At 41.0% G+C, this 23,390-nt stretch overlaps 1 protein-coding gene across 1 annotated transcript in view; it reads right to left on the reverse strand.

Moving 5' to 3' along the window:
• Positions 1 to 14,673, reverse strand: part of atp2c1 (ATPase secretory pathway Ca2+ transporting 1) — a 167,225-nt gene extending 152,552 nt beyond the window's left edge. Inside the window, 1 exon segment of the mRNA XM_034173700.1 lies at positions 14,594 to 14,673. Within this exon segment, the coding sequence (XP_034029591.1) occupies positions 14,594 to 14,617 (24 nt within the window). The 5' untranslated portion in view covers positions 14,618 to 14,673.
• Positions 14,674 to 23,390: the final 8,717 nt, after the last annotated feature.

Below are 23,390 nucleotides of genomic sequence, written 5' to 3' on the forward strand. Positions count from 1 at the left end.
CTGCCCCCGCCGAAGGGAGAAGGAGTGACGTTAGCCGCGCTGGAAAGGGTGGGAGGTAATGGAACATGCTTCAGTCCTGTGAAAAGCAGTTTATTGTCTTTGCGAGATGAGATAAGAAACAGCCAATGTTCCCCAGGCTGAAACAAATCCCTATGGAGGAAAACAGTCGGGCAATTTGACCTTCAGGCTTGATAAGCCTGTAATGTTATGGTTACAGCAGTGAAATCACTTTTTAACAGTTCCACTTGCACAACCAAATCCCAATTATGAATTAAGAATATTCACCGGCCTCTGAAATTTTCAGCTTCAACTGCAAGGCATGCATCTGCTCCAAGATGTCATCCAATTTGCGTCTGAGTTCAAGAGTCATCGCAGTCTGAGAATGCACTGCCTTGCTAACCTCGTTAATCATGACGGACAAGCGAGGGACCGTGGTTCTTGATGCCGCCATCTTGCCAATTTTCCGGTAGATCAGGGCAGTACATAAGCCAAAAAGTACCAGCCCTGCTACCATAAGACCAAAAATGAATAAATCCTCAACGTCCTCAACGGAGAAAGGCACCAAGCATGCAACATGCCAAGACCCCCAGGAGTCGAGGACATAGCCGGCAGGATACGTTCCTTCTGGGCAGGTAGGATCCCCCGGTCCTGACCTTCTTGTAAAAAATATGGTGTCAATAGCGTTCAGAGACCAGCTGATCAATTCCATGGTTAATCCAATAGTAGTCCAATAGATGTCCAAAGTGTCAGGTTTCAGTTCCAAAATGTTCTGACAGCCATGTGAGAGTCCACATAGTTGGTCAAAATCAGCCAGCGGCCCTGAGTGTGATGCACATGTTCAAAACCCTCCGGGCGCCGTCGAGACCTATCCGACAGCAGTCGGAGCGCCATCTGATCGCAATTTACATATTCCGAAGGTGGCATAAGCAGGATCCAAATGATTTGAGCACATATGAGGGAACCTAGAGATGGATCAGGCATGGCCTGCATGTGCCACTTATAAAGTCACCTCCACTGTCCCCCCGGAGCGCAAAGGAACCGTTGATTGTTGATATGTATGTGGCATGCAGCCATCCATGTGCAGGTGATGTGAACACAGTGCAAACAAACCGAAAGCACCGTGTCCACTGTGGGTCAATGTGTCACACAGCGCTGCAGATCTGGACAGGCTGTTATATCCGTAACAGACCTTACAGTACAGATAATATTCCTCCCCATGGGTGACATATTTGTGAAATATTGTGCCCATCAGATCTGCGACACCATGGCTGGCAGGCAGGTGTGCACGCTGTCACACATCACGTCAAAGACTCAGAGCTGAATGGATCTCACCGCAATTATTGCTTGATCACATTTAATTCTGTCAGACATATGACGTGGAACCGTTTTGCCATGACAACATATAAAACATGAATCTCACCTTCAGACACACTTGGCAGTGCAGTACATTAATCAATCAATCAATTTTTTTATATAGCGCCAAATCACAACAAACAGTTGCCCCAAGGCGCTTTATATTGTAAGGCAAGGCCATACAATAATTATGTAAAACCCCAACGGTCAAAATGACCCCCTGTGAGCAAGCACTTGGCTACAGTGGGAAAGAAAAACTCCCTTTTAACAGGAAGAAACCTCCAGCAGAACCAGGCTCAGGGAGGGGCAGTCTTCTGCTGGGACTGGTTGGGGCTGAGGGAGAGAACCAGGAAAAAGACATGCTGTGGAGGGGAGCAGAGATCGATCACTAATGATTAAATGCAGAGTGGTGCATACAGAGCAAAAAGAGAAAGAAACAGTGCATCATGGGAACCCCCCAGCAGTCTACGTCTATAGCAGCATAACTAAGGGATGGTTCAGGGTCACCTCATCTAGCCCTAACTATAAGCTTTAGCAAAAAGGAAAGTTTTAAGCCTAATCTTAAAAGTAGAGAGGGTGTCTGTCTCCCTGATCTGAATTGGGAGCTGGTTCCACAGGAGAGGAGCCTGAAAGCTGAAGGCTCTGCCTCCCATTCTACTCTTACAAACCCTAGGAACTACAAGTAAGCCTGCAGTCTGAGAGCGAAGCGCTCTATTGGGGTGATATGGTACTACGAGGTCCCTAAGATAAGATGGGACCTGATTATTCAAAACCTTATAAGTAAGAAGAAGAATTTTAAATTCTATTCTAGAATTAACAGGAAGCCAATGAAGAGAGGCCAATATGGGTGAGATATGCTGTCTCCTTCTAGTCCCCGTCAGTACTCTAGCTGCAGCATTTTGAATTAACTGAAGACTTTTTAGGCAACTTTTAGGACAACCTGATAATAATGAATTACAATAGTCCAGCCTAGAAGAAATAAATGCATGAATTAGTTTTTCAGCATCACTCTGAGACAAGACCTTTCTGATTTTAGAGATATTGCGTAAATGCAAAAAAGCAGTCCTACATATTTGTTTAATATGCGCTTTGAATGACATATCCTGATCAAAAATGACTCCAAGATTTCTCACAGTATTACTAGAGGTCAGGGTAATGCCATCCAGAGTAAGGATATGGTTAGACACCATGTTTCTAAGATTTGTGGGGCCAAGTACAATAACTTCAGTTTTATCTGAGTTTAAAAGCAGGAAATTAGAGGTCATCCATGTCTTTATGTCTGTAAGACAATCCTGCAGTTTAGCTAATTGGTGTGTGTCCTCTGGCTTCATGGATAGATAAAGCTGGGTATCATCTGCGTAACAATGAAAATTTAAGCAATACCGTCTAATAATACTACCTAAGGGAAGCATGTATAAAGTGAATAAAATTGGTCCTAGCACAGAACCTTGTGGAACTCCATAATTAACTTTAGTCTGTGAAGAAGATTCCCCATTTACATGAACAAATTGTAATCTATTAGACAAATATGATTCAAACCACCGCAGTGCAGTGCCTTTAATACCTACGGCATGCTCTAATCTCTGTAATAAAATTTTATGGTCAACAGTATCAAAAGCAGCACTGAGGTCTAACAGAACAAGCACAGAGATGAGTCCACTGTCCGAGGCCATAAGAAGATCATTTGTAACCTTCACTAATGCTGTTTCTGTACTATGATGAATTCTAAAACCTGACTGAAACTCTTCAAATAGACCATTTCTCTGCAGATGATCAGTTAGCTGTTTTACAACTACCCTTTCAAGAATTTTTGAGAGAAAAGGAAGGTTGGAGATTGGCCTATAATTAGCTAAGATAGCTGGGTCAAGTGATGGCTTTTTAAGTAATGGTTTAATTACTGCCACCTTAAAAGCCTGTGGTACATAGCCAACTAATAAAGATAGATTGATCATATTTAAGATCGAAGCATTAAATAATGGTAGGGCTTCCTTGAGCAGCCTGGTAGGAATGGGGTCTAATAAACATGTTGATGGTTTGGATGAAGTAACTAATGAAAATAACTCAGATAGAACAATCGGAGAGAAAGAGTCTAACCAAATACCGGCATCACTGAAAGCAGCCAAAGATAACGATACGTCTTTGGGATGGCTATGAGTAATTTTTTCTCTAATAGTTAAAATTTTGTTAGCAAAGAAAGTCATGAAGTCATTACTAGTTAAAGTTAATGGAATACTCAACTCAATAGAGCTCTGACTCTTTGTCAGCCTGGCTACAGTGCTGAAAAGAAACCTGGGGTTGTTCTTATTTTCTTCAATTAGTGATGAGTAGAAAGATGTCCTAGCTTTACGGAGGGCTTTTTTATAGAGCAACAGACTCTTTTTCCAGGCTAAGTGAAGATCTTCTAAATTAGTGAGACGCCATTTCCTCTCCAACTTACGGGTTATCTGCTTTAAGCTACGAGTTTGTGAGTTATACCACGGAGTCAGGCACTTCTGATTTAAAGCTCTTTTTCAGAGGAGCTACAGCATCCAAAGTTGTCTTCAATGAGGATGTAAAACTATTGACGAGATACTCTATCTCACTTACAGAGTTTAGGTAGCTACTCTGCACTGTGTTGGTATATGGCATTAGAGAACATAAAGAAGGAATCATATCCTTAAACCTAGTTACAGCGCTTTCTGAAAGACTTCTAGTGTAATGAAACTTATTCCCCACTGCTGGGTAGTCCATCAGAGTAAATGTAAATGTTATTAAGAAATGATCAGACAGAAGGGAGTTTTCAGGGAATACTGTTAAGTCTTCTATTTCCATACCATAAGTCAGAACAAGATCTAAGATATGATTAAAGTGGTGGGTGGACTCATTTACATTTTGAGCAAAGCCAATAGAGTCTAATAATAGATTAAATGCAGTGTTGAGGCTGTCATTCTCAGCATCTGTGTGGATGTTAAAATCGCCCACTATAATTATCTTATCTGAGCTAAGCACTAAGTCAGACAAAAGGTCTGAAAATTCACAGAAAAACTCACAGTAACGACCAGGTGGACGATAGATAATAACAAATAAAACTGGTTTTTGGGACTTCCAATTTGGATGGACAAGACTAAGAGTCAAGCTTTCAAATGAATTAAAGCTCTGTCTGGGTTTTTGATTAATTAATAAGCTGGAATGGAAGATTGCTGCTAATCCTCCGCCCCGGCCCGTGCTACGAGCATTCTGGCAGTTAGTGAGACTCGGGGGTGTTGACTCATTTAAACTAACATATTCATCCTGCTGTAACCAGGTTTCTGTAAGGCAGAATAAATCAATATGTTGATCAATTATTATATCATTTACCAACAGGGACTTAGAAGAGAGAGACCTAATGTTTAATAGACCACATTTAACTGTTTTAGTCTGTGGTGCAGTTGAAGGTGCTATATTATTTTTTCTTTTTGAATTTTTATGCTTTAAGAGATTTTTGCTGGTTGTTGGTGGTCTGGGAGCAGGCACCGTCTCTACGGGGATGGGGTAATGAGGGGATGGCAGGGGGAGAGAAGCTGCAGAGAGGTGTGTAAGACTACAACTCTGCTTCCTGGTCCCAACCCTGGATAGTCACGGTTTGGAGGATTTAAGAAAATTGGCCAGATTTCTAGAAATGAGAGCTGCTCCATCCAAAGTGGGATGGATGCCGTCTCTCCTAACAAGACCAGGTTTTCCCCAGAAGCTTTGCCAATTATCTATGAAGCCCGCCTCATTTTTTGGACACCACTCAGACAGCCAGCAATTCAGGGAGAACATGCGGCTAAACATGTCACTCCCGGTCCGATTGGGGAGGGGCCCAGAAAAAAGTACAGAGTCCGACATTGTTTTTGCAAAGTTACACACCGATTTAATGTTAATTTTAGTGACCTCCGATTGGCGTAACCGGGTGTCATTACTGCCGACGTGAATTACAATCTTACCAAATTTACGCTTAGCCTTAGCCAGCAGTTTCAAATTTCCTTCAATGTCGCCTGCTCTGGCCCCCAGAAGACAATTGACTATGGTTGCTGGTGTCGCTAACTTCACATTTCTCAAAACAGAGTCGCCAATAACCAGAGTTTGATCCTCGGCGGGTGTGTCGTCGAGTGGGGAAAAACGGTTAGAAATGTGAATGGGTTGGTGATGTACACGGGGCTTCTGTTTAGAACTACGCTTCCTCCTCACAGTCACCCAGTCGGCCTGCTTTCCCGGCTGCTCGGGATCTGCCAGGGGGTAACTAACGGCAGCTAAGCTACCTTGGTCCGCACCGACTACAGGGGCCTGGCTAGCTGTAGAATTGTCCACGGTGCGGAGCCGAGTCTCCAATTCGCCCAGCCTGGCCTCCAAAGCTATGAATAAGCTACACTTATTACAAGTACCATTACTGCTAAAGGAGGCCGAGGAATAACTAAACATTTCACACCCAGAGCAGAAAAGTGCAGGAGAGACAGGAGAAGCCGCCATGCTAAATCGGCTAAGAGCTAGTAGCTACGCTAAGCTAGCGGATTCCTAAAAACACGCAAAGTGAATAATGTGTAAATAATTTAGAGGTGATTCAGCAGAAGGAGTGCTTTAGTTAAGGCACGTAAAGATTACACTGGGAAACAAATCGTAATCTAGATAACTAGATCAATCTAACTGCGCAGATTAAACAGCTAACAGATACAGAAAAACAACGCTGTGCTCCGGAACAGGAAGTGATACAATACTGCAGTGAGAGCCAACCACCAGTAGAGGTAAGCCAAGACCAAGCCATTAGAAGCCAAGACCACAACGACGCCAAACATAAATCCCATGTGATAATCCAACCAGAAATCATGATGTGTAGTTGCGTTGTGGGGGGGGAACTGAAGTTTTCTGGATAGGCTGCGTCTGACGAATAGTGGGAAAGCTCACTGCAAACTTTTAAGCAAAGGTGTCCTTTGACTCTCAGCTAAACCTGACCACACCCCTTTTCCTCCGGACTGCATCCAAATTATCACCATTTTTGCTGCTTCCTGCACATTCTGGCCATGTTTGACGGGGCACATGAATCAAATCATTTTCTTCATCACTCTGTCTCGTGTTCTCCTCCTGCTAACAGGCTCTGTGAATAGGCTTATAACTCATTATTACTCCAAGTAATAATGAATTTACTACCACAATACCCCACTAAGAGGAACGGATAAGAGCTACAGAAAAAAAATTTGTCTGCGGTCACTTTGATGGTTGATGCGTCGGTCTTCCTAGTCAAGACTTAAATCAGCAAAAGGGAATGAATGAACCATTTTTCATATATGCCAAGTTCCACCACTTTAAATTTCATGGGGAGAAAAATAACTTTTACACATTTCACATCATGGAACAACTGGATGTCACTGGGTCAGCATGGCACAGACATCTGACAATTAATTAACATTATCAATGGATTTTTTGTGATCCATCACAGTGAAATATACTCAACAAAAATATAAACGCAACACTTTTGGTTTTGCTCCCATTTTGTATGAGATGAACTCAAAGATCTAAAACTTTTTCCACATACACAGTATCACCATTTCCCTCAAATATTGTTCACAAACCAGTCTAAATCTGTGATAGTGAGCACTTCTCCTTTGCTGAGATAATCCATCCCACCTCACAGGTGTGCCATATCAAGATGCTGATTAGACACCATGATTAGTGCACAGGTGTGCCTTAGACTGCCCACAATAAAAGGCCACTCTGAAAGGTGCAGTTTTATCACACAGCACAATGCCACAGATGTCGCAAGATTTGAGGGAGCGTGCAATTGGCATGCTGACAGCAGGAATGTCAACCAGAGCTGTTGCTCGTGTATTGAATGTTCATGTCTCTACCATAAGCCATCTCCAAAGGTGTTTCAGAGAATTTGGCAGTACATCCAACCAGCCTCACAACCGCAGACCACGTGTAATCACACCAGCCCAGGACCTCCACATCCAGCATGTTCACCTCCAAGATCGTCTGAGACCAGCCACTCGGACAGCTGCTGAAACAATCGGTTTGCAAAACCAAAGAATTTCTGCACAAACTGTCAGAAACCATCTCAGGGAAGCTCATCTGCATGCTCGTCGTCCTCATCGGGGTCTCGACCTGACTCCAGTTTGTCATCGTAACCGACTTGAGTGGGCAAATGCTCACATTCGCTGGCATTTGGCACGTTGGAGAGGTGTTTTCTTCACGGATGATGTGAAGGAGATGTGTTGCACTGCATGAGGCAAATGGTGGTCACACCAGATACTGACTGGTATCCCCCCCCAATAAAACAAAACTGCACCTTTCAGAGTGGCCTTTTATTGTGGGCAGTCTAAGGCACACCTGTGCACTAATCATGGTGTCTAATCAGCATCTTGATATGGCACACCTGTGAGGTGGGATGGATTATCTCAGCAAAGGAGAAGTGCTCACTATCACAGATTTAGACTGGTTTGTGAACAATATTTGAGGGAAATGGTGATACTGTGTATGTGGAAAAAGTTTTAGATCTTTGAGTTCATCTCATACAAAATGGGAGCAAAACCAAAAGTGTTGCGTTTATATTTTTGTTGAGTATAGTTTGAATTTTTGTGTGATCTTTGACCCCAGCTTGTGCTCTGACCTGCACAGAAGAGAAAATGCCCAGAATGACCTGTTCACATATTATTGCAAAGATCTGAACCTATGCTGTCTGAAGCACAAATATTGACTCATGTCTTTGATCCAGAACTGATGACTAATGTTTTATTTTCTGGTCTGCCACACACTGAAATTTGAAGCAAGACACAGAAACACATACCATATCGCTCCAGTATGAGCCTGCTTGTACATGTGAGATCAGACTTTACAGTTGGAGTATTTATTTATGAGTAGTTCAAATACTGAATGTTATGGTGTCTTATCTCGCAGAGCTTGTGGAACATTATTTATCTCGCCTGTGCTTCATGTTCTCAGGCTCCAGGTTTATTTCGCGTTCCAAACAGGGCTGGTAAAGAAATACACTTTTTTATAAAAAGTCATGATTTTTTATTTAAATGGATCTTTATTGATTTAAATACACTTTTTTCATTTTTATTTATTTCACTCTTCTAATTGAGACTATACAAATTATATCATAAGTTAGAATCTTTATAGACATGTTAAAGCATAAAGGTACACATACAACATGTGTACATGTGTTAATATACACCCAGACAAATTAGTGACAACAGGGAAAATTGGGTAATGAATCTCTCCAACAGGGTTCTTACACAGACAGAAAAGGATGTCCTCGCTAAAGGACTAAATTTCTCAGTGACCCCTAAACATATCCCGACAGTAGATTACATCACTGCAGTAGAGTCAGCCATTAAACATAACAGTTTGTCAGAGTCAGATGCTGGGGACCTCCGAATAAAGCACAGCAGTGCTGAACAGTGCTAAGCCTCCTCTGTCCAACATCACAGGAGAAGAACCGAAAGCTTTGTCAGCACTGCAGAAGGACCAAAGCATCCTTATCCTGCCAGCGGATAAAGGCAGATGCACGGTGGTCCAGAACACATCGGACTATGAGGCCAAGATCAACAACTTGCTCAGTGACTCCAATACATACGAACGTCTAAAGTGAGACCCTATGAGCGGCTATAAGAGGAAAATCATTAGCTACCTCCAAAACCTGGAGAAAGAGGGACTCATCGACAGGCAGGCATACTACAGACTGTACCCTGAGGACGCCACTCCGTGCATCTATGGACTGCCCAAAATCCACAGACAGGACGTGCCATTCAGGCGTATTGTATGTAGCACAGATTCCATCACGTACAATTTGGCCAAGCACCTCAAGTGGATTTTGGCTCCTCTAGTGGGTAACTCAGACCACCATGTGGAGAACACACAAGATTTTGTGAACAAGATCAAGGACCTGCAGCTGGAGGCAGATGAAACTATGGTGTTATTTGATGTCACATCGTTGTTCACCTGCATCCCCACCGCTGAGGCCTTCTCAGCTATTGAGGCAGAGACTGCTGGAGGATGTGTCTCTACTTGAAAGGACCAAACTCACACCAGACCACATCTGCCAACTCTTGGAGATCTGTCTTAACACCACGTATTTCCTGTTTAGGGGGAATTACTACAGGCAGATCCATGGTTGTGCGATGGGGTCTCCGGTATCCCCCATTGTGGCCAATCTGTACATGGAGCAAGTGGAGAAGACAGCCTTGATGTCTTTCACGGGCATCCCTCCCAGTCACTGGTTCAGATATGTCGATGGGTTAAAATCAAGCAACAGGAGGTTGAGGACTTTACAGAACACATCAACTCGGTGGACTCCAATATCAAGTTCACACGTGAGGATGCCAGAAACCATTTAGCCTTCTTGGACTGTGATGTTACGATCGGAGAGAACAGGCAGCTCCAGATGGGTTTACAGAAAACCCACTCACACTGACCAATATCTACTCTTTGGCTCAAACCACCCCCTTGAACACAAGCTCAGGTGATCAGGACTCTTAAACACAGAGCCCTACAGGTGCCCACAACTGCAGAGGGAAGGGCTAAAGAACAACAACTGCTCCGGAAAGCCCTCACAGTATGTGGGTACCCACGATGGTCCCTAGACAAAGTGCAGAAGTCCCAGAGAACAAAGAGACCAGATAGACAGGAGACAAGAAGAAGATGAGTGTCTCTCCCTTATTTAGCAGGAGTAGGGGAAAAACTACAGAGGATCTTCAGACAGCACAAAATCACAGTTTACTTTAAACCAGTTAACACCTTGAGACACATTTCACCCTAAGGACAGGATCCCTAGTTACAAACAGAGCAATGTAGTGTATTATATCAGATGTTACGAAAACTGTAACAAACACTACATAGGTGAGACTCACAGAGAGGGCACCAGTGGACCTCATTCTGCAATTCATCTCCACCTTAAAGACACTAACCACACGTTTGAGGACAAGGAAGTTAAAATCTTAGCCAGAGAGAAGAAATGGTTTGAGAGAGGGGTCAAGGAGGCATTCTATGTGAAACAGTTGAAACCCAGCCTTAACCAGGGAGGGGGTCTGAGACACGCTTTGTCCCCTGTTTACAATGGGGTACTCAGGTCAAAGCAGTTTCAGTCTTTTGTTCATGGTAATGAGTCATTCACGTCATCAGGAGAGTCATCAAGGGAGCCATCAGAAGAGGCGTCCGTTCCATCATTAGGAGGGACAGCTGCCCTGTCATTAGGAGGGTGCTAACTAGAGCACAATAGGTGCTAATTAGAACTATTGTTTAGTCACTAGCCCATAGCAGTCTGCCTCTCCTTAGGAGGGGAGTGGTTAGGTTTAAAACTCCAGCTTTTGTGGCTTCTGTTTATTCTTCTCTACAAGAGTCAAGACAGAAGTCAGACTACCAGAGCAAGAATTTTAGCTGAGGAAGCTTCTGCGATTTGAAGTGAAACTTCCTTGCGTCAAGCAACCCAGTCCAGTCAAAGATTCAAGCTTCTCTACAACATGTACAAGGTTATTCCACGCTACATATAATGACTACAACTGACATGTCCCATTATCTGGATATGGAGAACTGGAGATTCTTGGTTTGGAAAATGTTACTGTTCATTATTATCACTTTACCGAGGCGTTGCTAGGCCGGTATCGTAGATTTACGTCAACGCTACCTGGGTATACCCGCCCGCTGTGCATAAACAATGACATCATAGCATGAGCGTGCAGCCCAAGAACTGTCCGCAGAAAAAAAAAAAAAAAACTGTCGGCAGAGGAAAAGATGAAAAGGCGAGAAGTGTGTTTTGGTCCCAATATGAATATTCCGGATGATTTTCTCATGGATAGACAATGAACAGCAGCTAAAGCAGCCAGCTTGATGAGGACGCACTGCCAAATTTGGAGAGCAGTGCGCGCCAGCCGACACGACAAAAGTTAAAGTGAGCCAACTTTTTATGTACGCGTTACGTGTTGTGTATCTCAGTAAAAAGTGATAATAATGCAAATAACATGATGCTGTCGTGCGGTATGCATTTTTCGGAGTCCCTCCGTTCACGCCCAGTCGCCTGCAATGACAGATATTCGCCCTCGTCTAACTCGGGTGAACATCTGTCATTTTGGGTGACTGGGCGTGAACGTCGGGCCTCTGAAAATGCATACCGCCCTCCAAAAGCATGTTATTGTATTAATATTTGAAAGCATTATTGTCCTAACTGGTACTTATTTAGCCATATGCAACTTTCAGGCTTCCTTCTTATCATAAGAACCAGTGACAGACAAAGCCTCCATTCATGCATGACAGAGCATGACCCTGATCGAGTGCATCCTCTAATTAGTCCACCTGTGATCTTAACAGAAAATTACTGACTTGAAATTCCCTGTCATCATTTGTCCAAGTAATCATAATTACCATTAATTAATGGTACTGATTTCATATTTCAGTGATGTTTTAAGTACTGATTTCTAAAAAGATCATTTTTGATGATCTTGTTGACTTTTTTACAGTGATTCATCATGATTTAAATCATACCAGCCCTGGTTCCAAATGTGAAAAAGAAGCCAGTAGGCCACAGGCCTTTATTTTATCTCATCTTATCTTGTTTTTAAAAGAATTTGCCTGCTGAAAATGACCGTAAAATACTACTGTCTGCTAAATCTACAGTGAAACTAGATTTATTATGTTATCCATTTACTCCAGCATTGGAAATTCAGGAATAACAATATACTGTCAGTATATAATAATATACTGACACAAAGAATTAAAATAGTATCTGATGAGGTGTTCTTAGGTTCCAAAAACTGCCTTTTCGATTTTAGAAGTATTTATTTCTCGCTAGCTTTTCCATACTATATGAGAAACGTATATAAATGCACAAAACAAAGTGGTTTTTGGAGAGACCAGCCCCTGTACAGCTCTACTCTGATTGGCTGTCACACCCGCCACTCAAAAACAAAACAGGTTCAAACAGAATGTGAGTTTTTAACCTCTCAAAATACCTCTTAAAATATGTCAAGGTTAGCCATCTCCGAACTTGTCCAAGGTCTGTGTCCCAAGGTTCCCTGTGAATTTGAAGACTGTGGCAGTAATAGAACTGGACTTGTGCTGCACACAGACAGACAGACGGACGCCAGGTCTTCGCAATACCCAATGGCCATATGTTGGCCTCGGGTAAAAACAAAATTGTATGGTGCGAGTTACGTCAAGGATGTAATAAAATCATCTGCATTTGTTTATTTATTTGTCTGTCTTTCTGTTAGCAGGATTACATCAAAACTACTCCATGGATTTTGACAAAAGTTTCACGAAGGATAGACATTAGGAGAGGGGTCTTCAACTCCAGTCCTCGAGGGCCAGTGTCCTGCACCTTTTAGATGTGTCCCTGGTCCAACACACATGAATCAAATGGCTGAATTACCTCCTCAGTATGTAGTTAAGTTCTCCAGAGTGCTGCTAATGACCTCATTAACTGACTCAGGTGTGTTGAAACAGTGACGCATCTAAAAATTGCAGGACACTGGCCCTAGAGGACTGGAGTTGGAAAACCCCTGTATTAGTCTCCACTGAATTTTGGAGGCAATTTGGATCCAGATCTGCATTCTGTATCGATTTCACTTTATATAAGCTTTGAAGAATTATGTAAAAAACAAACTATTTCACAGATTCTCACCAAATTTGCACCACAGATAGATATTAGGGCATGGAAGATTCCACTGAATTTTGGAGGTGATCTGGTGTCACAGACTGAACGGTCCCCGGCCAAAATTCAGTTCCCCTGCCTTCACTGCAAATGCGTCATTTCTGAGCATCAGCAGTGATTCACTGATTATTGCCTCATTTCTGCTTAGAACTGATTTTAGAATTATCTGAAAAGTTTTACCTTGTCAACTGATGGTTAATAATCACATTATTCCCTTTGTCTGCTTTGGGTGTAGGGAGTCAGACTCACAGAGTCAGACTCAGTCGTGCTGCTGTGGCACTCTGATCAGGCCGTCGTCTTTTATGATGAAATAATGCTGAATTTATGTGGAAATGATTGTTGTAAAAAAGCTTCAGATATCTGTCGCTAAGATAGATGATGACTGGAGTGCAGTTTTAAGCAGAAACAGGGCGATAATCTGTGAATTGCTGCTGACGCTCCGAAATGATGCATGCGCAGCGAAGGCGGGAGGAACTGATTTTTAGGGGGAGCCATTCAGTCAGTGACACCGGATCCGGATTGGCGGACGTCAGAAATCTCTGATTGCTCTTATTTATTTATTTATTTGTCTGTCTGTTAACAGGATTATGTCAAAACTACTGCAGGTATTTTTACAAAATTTTCACCACAGATAGATATTAGGCCATGGAAAACTTCATTAAGTTTTACAGATGATCCAGATCGAGATTTCATTTTATATAGGCTTTGAAGGATTACATCAAAACTACTTCACAGATTCTCACCAAATTTGCACCACGGATAGATATTAGGGCACGGCGAATCAACTGAATTTTGGAGTTGATCCTGGCGATAATAGGCAAATCGCTGCTAGCGCTCCGAAATGACACATGCGCAATGATGATAGGGGGACCGATTAGAAGGGGGTACCGTTCTGACTGCAACACCGGGTCTTGGGTCACTGGAACCCACAGAATACAAAAACCTCAGGTTTGAACAATCTAGGGGGGATTGATCACCAACTGAAGGAATCTATCACTTCCATTTGTCACGGACGAGAATGGAAATAAGGGCTTGCGCTTTAGTGTTTCCTATATTATGAATTAAATCAATCAACAAATCAGTGTGGCTGACACCTATGACGTCAGTGCAAATCCTCACCATAAACACAACTGAATGACCCGACATGCTCCACTACTTGATTATTTTAACTGGCAAAATTAAATTTAGAAACAAATATCATCAACTCCAATCAGGACGAGGTTGGCGTTAGCCACAGGTAGCGTTAGCCGGTTAACTAGCCATGCTGTAGAGTGGATAAAGAGCTTTTTGAGACTCAACAAGAACATAAATACGTCCAGCGACGGAAACCCTCAATCAACCTGGGACAAAGCGGACAGACACGGGAACCGGTCCGTGTCTGTCCTAGGTTAAGCAAACGTTAGCAGAGCTAGCAGGCTAATGCTAACGTGCCCGATTGCGCCCCGAACGGGACAAACCAAAACCAACCGGCTCGTTCTCATAGCGGAATTCATTCATCTGCAAACTCGACCTACCGGAAACTGATGCGCTTAAAAGACACATACGGATCTGTCACCGCGTCACAAATCACCAAACTGGTGGATGAGAAGCTGAACAACTTACCAGCAGCCCCCGTTTCTTCAGCATCTTCCGTGAGTCCGATTTTTTTTCCCCTCACAGACCGGACACGAGTCGAGCTCCCGTCAATCCACCCGATCAGCCTAACCAAAGACACCTTCAAAATAAAAGCAGCATGACAATTTCTATTTATTTTCATTTAGCGCCAAATCACAACAGAGTTGCCTCAAGGTGCTTTACACAAGTAAGGTCTAACCTTACCAACCCCCAGAGCAACAGTGGTAAGGAAAACTCCTTCTGAGGAAGAAACCTCAAGCAGACCAGACTCAAAGGGGTGACCCTCTGCTTGGGCCATGATACAGACACAAATTACAGAACAATTCACAAAACGAATATGCAGGAAATGCTGTTGGTGCACAGGGACAGGAGGATCGCCAACACAAATACAACTCCCATCTCTGGATGGAGCTGCATCTTAAACAGAGAGAAAAAACAGAAAGACAACAAATACAGTATAATTTGTCAGGAATAAACAACAAGAAAAACAGAAGAAATACTAAGGTGATCGCCAGCCACTAGCCCCAAACTTCACTATAAAAGAGCCAGAATTTAGATAAAGTTGAGGCCGTGACACACTCCGTTTACTAATAAAATGAATTAAAAGAGTAAAAAGTGTAAAACAAAACTGTACATACGAAAGGGAAAATAAGATAAATCACAGCGCAAGATTTGAGTTAACTCACCAGCACACACCTACATAAATATGAATGTCAAAGCCGGCCACTATTTACTAATGAATCTTTGTTTTCTAAATTTCACATCTAAGTAGGTGAGGAACTGATCTGAAACTAACAAAATTTTAGGGTTTATCGTTGCTCCCGCTTCACTTTTCACACAGTTTTCTGCTTTTAGCTGTCAGAAAGTTTTGTGCAATTCAGATTCACTCAGTCGAGGCTGATGAAGAGCATTTTGCTGATCTCAGATTATTTTATGTCTCCTCCTTTCTGAGTGGATTAAAACTGGAAACTAATGAATCCCCTGTTTTATTATAGGTCACAGTCAAATGGCTCCTGTTCAAACTGTCCAAACAAAAAGGCCCAAATATGTTTCAAATCTTCTGATTGATGTAACTCCAGAAATAAAGACATGAGTGGGAGCAGGTTTCATTAAAGCCATTCCTTACAGGTGCTGCTCTAGAACATTTTTTTTTTTTTTGGCGGGGGGGGGGGGGGTGTACAGTATATAATAACATGTAAAAAGTGACTGTTGGCTTGATCAGGCAGTTAAATCTAGTTAAATTTGTCTCATTAATACTTGCAAATGCACAGAGGGCGATTTACAAATATTCCTCGAATTGTACACGTGTTTTGTGATCCACAAACACAAATTTCTGATTTGTAACTTGTGTGTGGGTTTTTCCAAATAAATATGTACTTGTAAATATATAGTTATTTTTTGGGGTTTTTTTGTTGTTTTTTTTTTTGCTCAGTTACACAATATTGAGACATTCTGAGTGCAAAACTGCACAAATCTACAAACAGCTCACGATTCACACAAAGCAACTGTCAAACCTGCAAATGCACAGAGGGTGATTTACAAATATTCCTCGATTTGTACACGTGTTTTGTGATTCACAAACAAATTTCCAATTTGTATCTTTTGTGTGGGTTTTTACAAATAAATATGTATTTCTAAATATATAGTTTTTTCATTTGTAAAAAAAAAATGCAAAACTGAAAATTGTGAAGTGTGATTCGCTATTCACATTTCCATCCAGTAGATGGCAGTGTTGTTCTACGCATTTTGACGAGGGGTGGGGGGGTGGGGGGTGCGACTAAACACCGACAGGAACCAACAGGAAACTGACAGGAGCGGGAGCGCGCACTGAGTCAGTGTTACAAACGAGTTCCCCCTGCTCCCATTCAATACATGATATAAAAAAAGTTTCATAAGCAGTTGGGTTGTTTTGGTTGACAATAAATAAAATTCAGCTTTTACACTGTAAAAAAAAAAAATCCAGTTGTTTTTACAGAAAAATTCTGGCAGCTGTGGTTGCCAGGGGAATTCTGTCAAAATTACAATGAATATGTAAATGGATTTACACGTACATATTTATGTAAATTTACAGTTTAAACCTGTAATTAAAAAAAAATACTGCCAGAAAATGTATCCACTGTACAGCTGTACTAAATAAAGACAAAACGTCCTCAAATTTACTGTAGTAAGTATGAGCTAAAGTATAAATGAGATTGAAATAGCTGATGGTAGCGTGTAATTTCAATTTAACCTTCATTTAACCAGGTTAGTCCCACTGAGTTCAAGATCTCTTTTACATGGGAGTCCTACTGTCGGTGTCGAGTCGCACCCCCCGGCTCGTCAAAATGCGTAGTACAACACTGCCATCTACTGGATGGAAATGTGAATAGCGATTTAGATATTTGTGAGACAACTGAATTTTTTGCGCTCAGAATGTCTCAATATTGCGTAAGTGAGCAACACGATGAACGCGTGTAATCGTGGATCCACAAATGCTGAATCACACTTCACAAACAGAATGTTCAGTTTTGCAAATGATATTTTTTTTTTACAAATAAGAAAACGACATATTTACAAATCATATTTATTTGTAAAAACCCACACAAAATAGAAATCAGAAATTTCTGTTTGTGGATCACAAAACACGTGTACAAATCGAGGAATATTTCTAAATCGCCCTCTGTGCCTTTGCAAGTATTAATGAGACAAACTTAACTCCAATCAGCACCTCTAAATCTGAGAACATGGTCCTCTGTCAGAAAACGGTGGCCTGTCCTCTGTGGGTCAGGGGAGAGTTACTGCCCCATGTGGAAGAGTTTAAGTATCTCGGAGTCTTGCTCACGAGTGGGGATAAGATGGAGTATGAGATTGATAGACAGACTGGGGCAGAGTCTGAGGTCCCGGAGACCATCGTGGTGAAGAAAGAGCTGTCGATCAACGTTTCGTTAGATCAGTCTGAGCTTCTGTGTGTTGTGATAACTGATCTCTATATAACACTGGACACTGATCTCTATATAACACTGGACACTGATCTCTATATAACACTGGACATTGATCTCTATATAACACTGGACACTGATCTCTATATAACACTGGACTCTTCTCTAAATAACACTGGACACTGATCTCTATATAACACTGGACTCTGTTCTCTATATAACACTGGACATTGATCTCTATGTAACACTGGACTCTTCTCTAAATAACACTGGACACTGATCTCTATATAACACTGGACACTGAACTCTATATAACACTGGACATTGATCTCTATATAAAATTGAACACTGATCTCCATATAACACTGGACACTGTTCTCTATATTACAATGGACACTGATATCTCTATAAAATTGGACACTGATCTCTATATAACACTAGACACTGATCTCTATATAAAACTGGACACTGATCTCTATATAACACTGGACACTGATCTCTATATAACACCTGATACTGATCTCTATATAAAACTGGACACTGATCTCTATATAACACTGGACACTGATCTCTATATAACACCTGATACTGATCTCTATATAAAACTGGACACTGATCTCTATATAACACTGGACACTGATCTCTATATAACACTGTACACTGCTCTCTATATAACACTGGAAGCAGATCTCCATATAACACTGGACACTGATCTCTACACAACACTAGATACTGATCGCTATATAACACTGGACACTGATCTCTATATAACATGGGAAACTGATCTCTATATAACACTGGACACTGTTCTCTATATAACACTGGACACACATCTCTATATAACACGGGACACTGATCTCTATATAACACTGGACACTGATCTCTATATAACACTGGACACTGCTATCTATATAACACTGGATGCTGATCTCTATATAACACTGGACACTGATCTCTATATAACACGGGACACTGATCTCTATATAACACGGGACACTGATCTCTATATAACACTGGACACTTATCTCTATTTAACACTGTGCACTGCTATCTATATAACACTGGACGCTGATCTCTATTTAACACTGGACACTGATCTCTATACAACACTAGATACTGATCTCTATATAACACTGGACACTGATCTCTATATAACACGGGACTCTGTTCTCTAAATAACACTGGACACTATTCTTTATATAACACTGGACACTGATCACTATATAACACTGGACTCTGTTCTCTATATAACACTGGACTCTGTTCTCTAAATAACACTGGACACTGATCTCTATATAACACTGGACACTGATCTCTATATAACACTGGACACTGTTCTCTATATACATAACACTGGACACTGTTCTCTATATAACAGTGGATACTCATCTCTATATAACACAGGACACTGATCTCTATATAACACTGGACACTGATCTCTATTTAACACTGTGCACTGCTATCTATATAACACTGGACGCTGATCTCTATTTAACACTGGACACTGATCTCTATACAACACTAGATACTGATCTCTATATAACACTGGACACTGATCTCTATATAACACTGGACACTGTTCTCTATATAACACAGGACATTGTTCTCTATATAACACTGGACACTGATCTCTATATAACACTGGACACTGATCACTATATAACACTGGACTCTGTTCTCTATATAATTTTGGACTCTGTTCACTAAATAACACTGGACACTGATCTCTATATAACACGGGACACTGATCTCTATATAACACTGGACTCTGTTCTCTAAATAACACTGGACACTGATCTCTAAATAACACTGGACTCTGATCTCTATATAACACTGGACAATGATCTCTATATAACACTGGACTCTGATCTCTATATAACAGGGGACACTGTTCTCTATATAACACGGGACACTGTTCTCTATATATAACACTGGACACTGTTTTCTAATAACACTGGACACTGATCTCTATATAACACGGGACACTGATCTCTATATAACACTGGACACTGATCTCTATATAACACTGTACACTGCTATCTATATAATACTGGACACTGATCTCTATATAACACGGGACACTGATCTCTATATAACACTGTACACTGCTATCTATATAACACTGGATGCTGATCTCTATATAACACGGGACACTGTTCTCTATATAACACGGGACACTGATCTCTATATAACACAAGACACTGATCTCTATATAACACAGGACACTGATCTGTATATAACACAGGACACTGATCTCTATACAACACTAGGGACTGATCTCTATATAACACTGGACACTGATCTCTATATAACACGGGACTTTGATCTCTATATAACACTGGACGCTGATCTCTATATAACACTGGACACTGATCTCTATATAACACTGGACACTGATCTCTATTTAACACTGTGCACTGCTATCTATATAACACTGGACGCTGATCTCTATTTAACACTGGACACTGATCTCTATACAACACTAGATACTGATCTCTATATAACACTGGACACTGATCTCTATATAACACGGGACTCTGTTCTCTAAATAACACTGGACACTATTCTCTATATAACACTGGACACTGATCACTATATAACAGTGGACTCTGTTCTCTATATAACACTGGACTCTGTTCTCTAAATAACACTGGACACTGATCTCTATATAACACTGGACACTGATCTCTATATAACACTGGACACTGTTCTCTATATAACACTGGACACTGATCTGTATATACATAACACTGGACACTGTTCTCTATATAACAGTGGATACTCATCTCTATATAACACAGGACACTGATCTCTATATAACACTGGACACTGATCTCTATTTAACACTGTGCACTGCTATCTATATAACACTGGACGCTGATCTCTATTTAACACTGGACACTGATCTCTATACAACACTAGATACTGATCTCTATATAACACTGGACACTGATCTCTATATAACACTGGACACTGTTCTCTATATAACACAGGACATTGTTCTCTATATAACACTGGACACTGATCTCTATATAACACTGGACACTGATCACTATATAACACTGGACTCTGTTCTCTATATAACACTGGACTCTGTTCACTAAATAACACTGGACACTGATCTCTATATAACACGGGACACTGATCTCTATATAACACTGGACTCTGTTCTCTAAATAACACTGGACACTGATCTCTAAATAACACTGGACTCTGATCTCTATATAACACTGGACAATGATCTCTATATAACACTGGACTCTGATCTCTATATAACACTGGACACTGATCTCTATATAACAGGGGACACTGTTCTCTATATAACACGGGACACTGTTCTCTATATATAACACTGGACACTGTTTTCTAATAACACTGGACACTGATCTCTATATAACACGGGACACTGATCTCTATATAACACTGGACACTGATCTCTATATAACACTGTACACTGCTATCTATATAATACTGGACACTGATCTCTATATAACACGGGACACTGATCTCTATATAACACTGTACACTGCTATCTATATAACACTGGATGCTGATCTCTATATAACACGGGACACTGTTCTCTATATAACACGGGACACTGATCTCTATATAACACAAGACACTGATCTCTATATAACACAGGACACTGATCTCTATATAACACAGGACACTGATCTCTATACAACACTAGGTACTGATCTCTATATAACACTGGACACTGATCTCTATATAACACGGGACTTTGATCTCTATATAACACTGGACGCTGATCTCTATATAACACTGGACACTGATCTCTATATAACACGGGACACTGATCTCTATATAACACTGGACACTGATCCCTATATAACACTGTACACTGCTATCTATATAACACTGGACACTGATCTCTATATAACATTGGACACTGATCTCTATATAATACTGTACACTACTATCTATATAACACTGGACGCTGATCTCTATATAACACTGGACACTGATCTCTATACAACACTAGATACTGATCTCTATATAACACTGGACACTGATCTCTATATAACACGGGACACTGATCTCTATATAACACTGGACACTGTTCTCTATATAACACTGGACACTCATCTCTATATAACACGGGACAATGATCTCTATATAACACTGGACACTGATCTCTATTTAATACTGTGCACTGCTATCTATATAACACTGGACGCTGATCTCTATATAACACTGGACATTGCTCTCTATATAACACTGGACACTGATCACTATATAACACGGGACACTGATCTGTATATAACACTGGACACTGATCTCTATATAACACGGGACACTGATCTCTATATATAACACTGGACATTGATTTCTATATAACACTGGACACTGTTCTCTATATAACACGGGGCACTGTTCTCTATATAACACTGGACGCTGATCTCTATATATAACACTGGACTCTGTTCTCTAAGTAACACTGGACACTGCTCTCTATATAACACTGGACACTGCTATCTATATAACACTGGACGCTGATCTCTATATAACACTGGACGCTGATCTCTATATAACACTGGACACTGATCTCTATATAACACTGGACGCTGATCTCTATATAACACTGGACACTGATCTCTATATACATAACACTGGACACTGATCTCTATATAACATGGGACACTGATCTCTATATAACACTGGACACTGTTCTCTATATAACACTGGACACTGTTCTCTATATAACACTGGACACACATCTCTATATAACACGGGACACTGATCTCTATATAACACTGGACACTGATCTCTATATAACACTGGACACTGCTATCTATATAACACTGGATGCTGATCTCTATATAACACTGGACACTGATCTCTATATAACACGGGACACTGATCTCTATATAACACGGGACACTGATCTCTATATAACACTGGACACTGATCTCTATTTAACACTGTGCACTGCTATTTATATAACACTGGACGCTGATCTCTATTTAACACTGGACACTGATCTCTATACAACACTAGATACTGATCTCTATATAACACTGGACACTGATCTCTATATAACACGGGACTCTGTTCTCTAAATAACACTGGACACTATTCTCTATATAACACTGGACACTGATCACTATATAACACTGGACTCTGTTCTCTATATAACACTGGACTCTGTTCACTAAATAACACTGGACACTGATCTCTATATAACAGGGGACACTGTTCTCTATATAACACGGGACACTGTTCTCTATATAACACTGGACTCTGTTCTCTAAATAACACTGGACACTGATCTCTATATAACACTGGACACTGATCTCTATATAACACTGGACACTGTTCTCTATATAACACGGGACACTGATCTCTATATAACACTGGACACTGATCTCTATTTAACACTGTGCACTGCTATCTATATAACACTGGACGCTGATCTCTATTTAACACTGGACACTGATCTCTATACAACACTAGATACTGATCTCTATATAACACTGGACACTGATCTCTATATAACACTGGACACTGTTCTCTATATAACACAGGACATTGTTCTCTATATAACACTGGACACTGATCTCTATATAACACGGGACACTGATCTCTATATAACACTGGACTCTGTTCTCTAAATAACACTGGACACTGATCTCTAAATAACACTGGACTCTGATCTCTATATAACACTGGACTCTGATCTCTATATAACACTGGACACTGATCTCTATATAACAGGGGACACTGTTCTCTATATAACACGGGACACTGATCTCTATATATAACACTGGACACTGTTCTCTAATAACACTGGACACTGATCTCTATATAACACGGGACACTGATCTCTATATAACACTGGACACTGA

The sequence above is a fragment of the Thalassophryne amazonica genome, chromosome 7 (assembly GCF_902500255.1).
Source record: "Thalassophryne amazonica chromosome 7, fThaAma1.1, whole genome shotgun sequence".
In the NCBI taxonomy this organism is placed as follows: Eukaryota; Metazoa; Chordata; class Actinopteri; order Batrachoidiformes; family Batrachoididae; genus Thalassophryne; species Thalassophryne amazonica.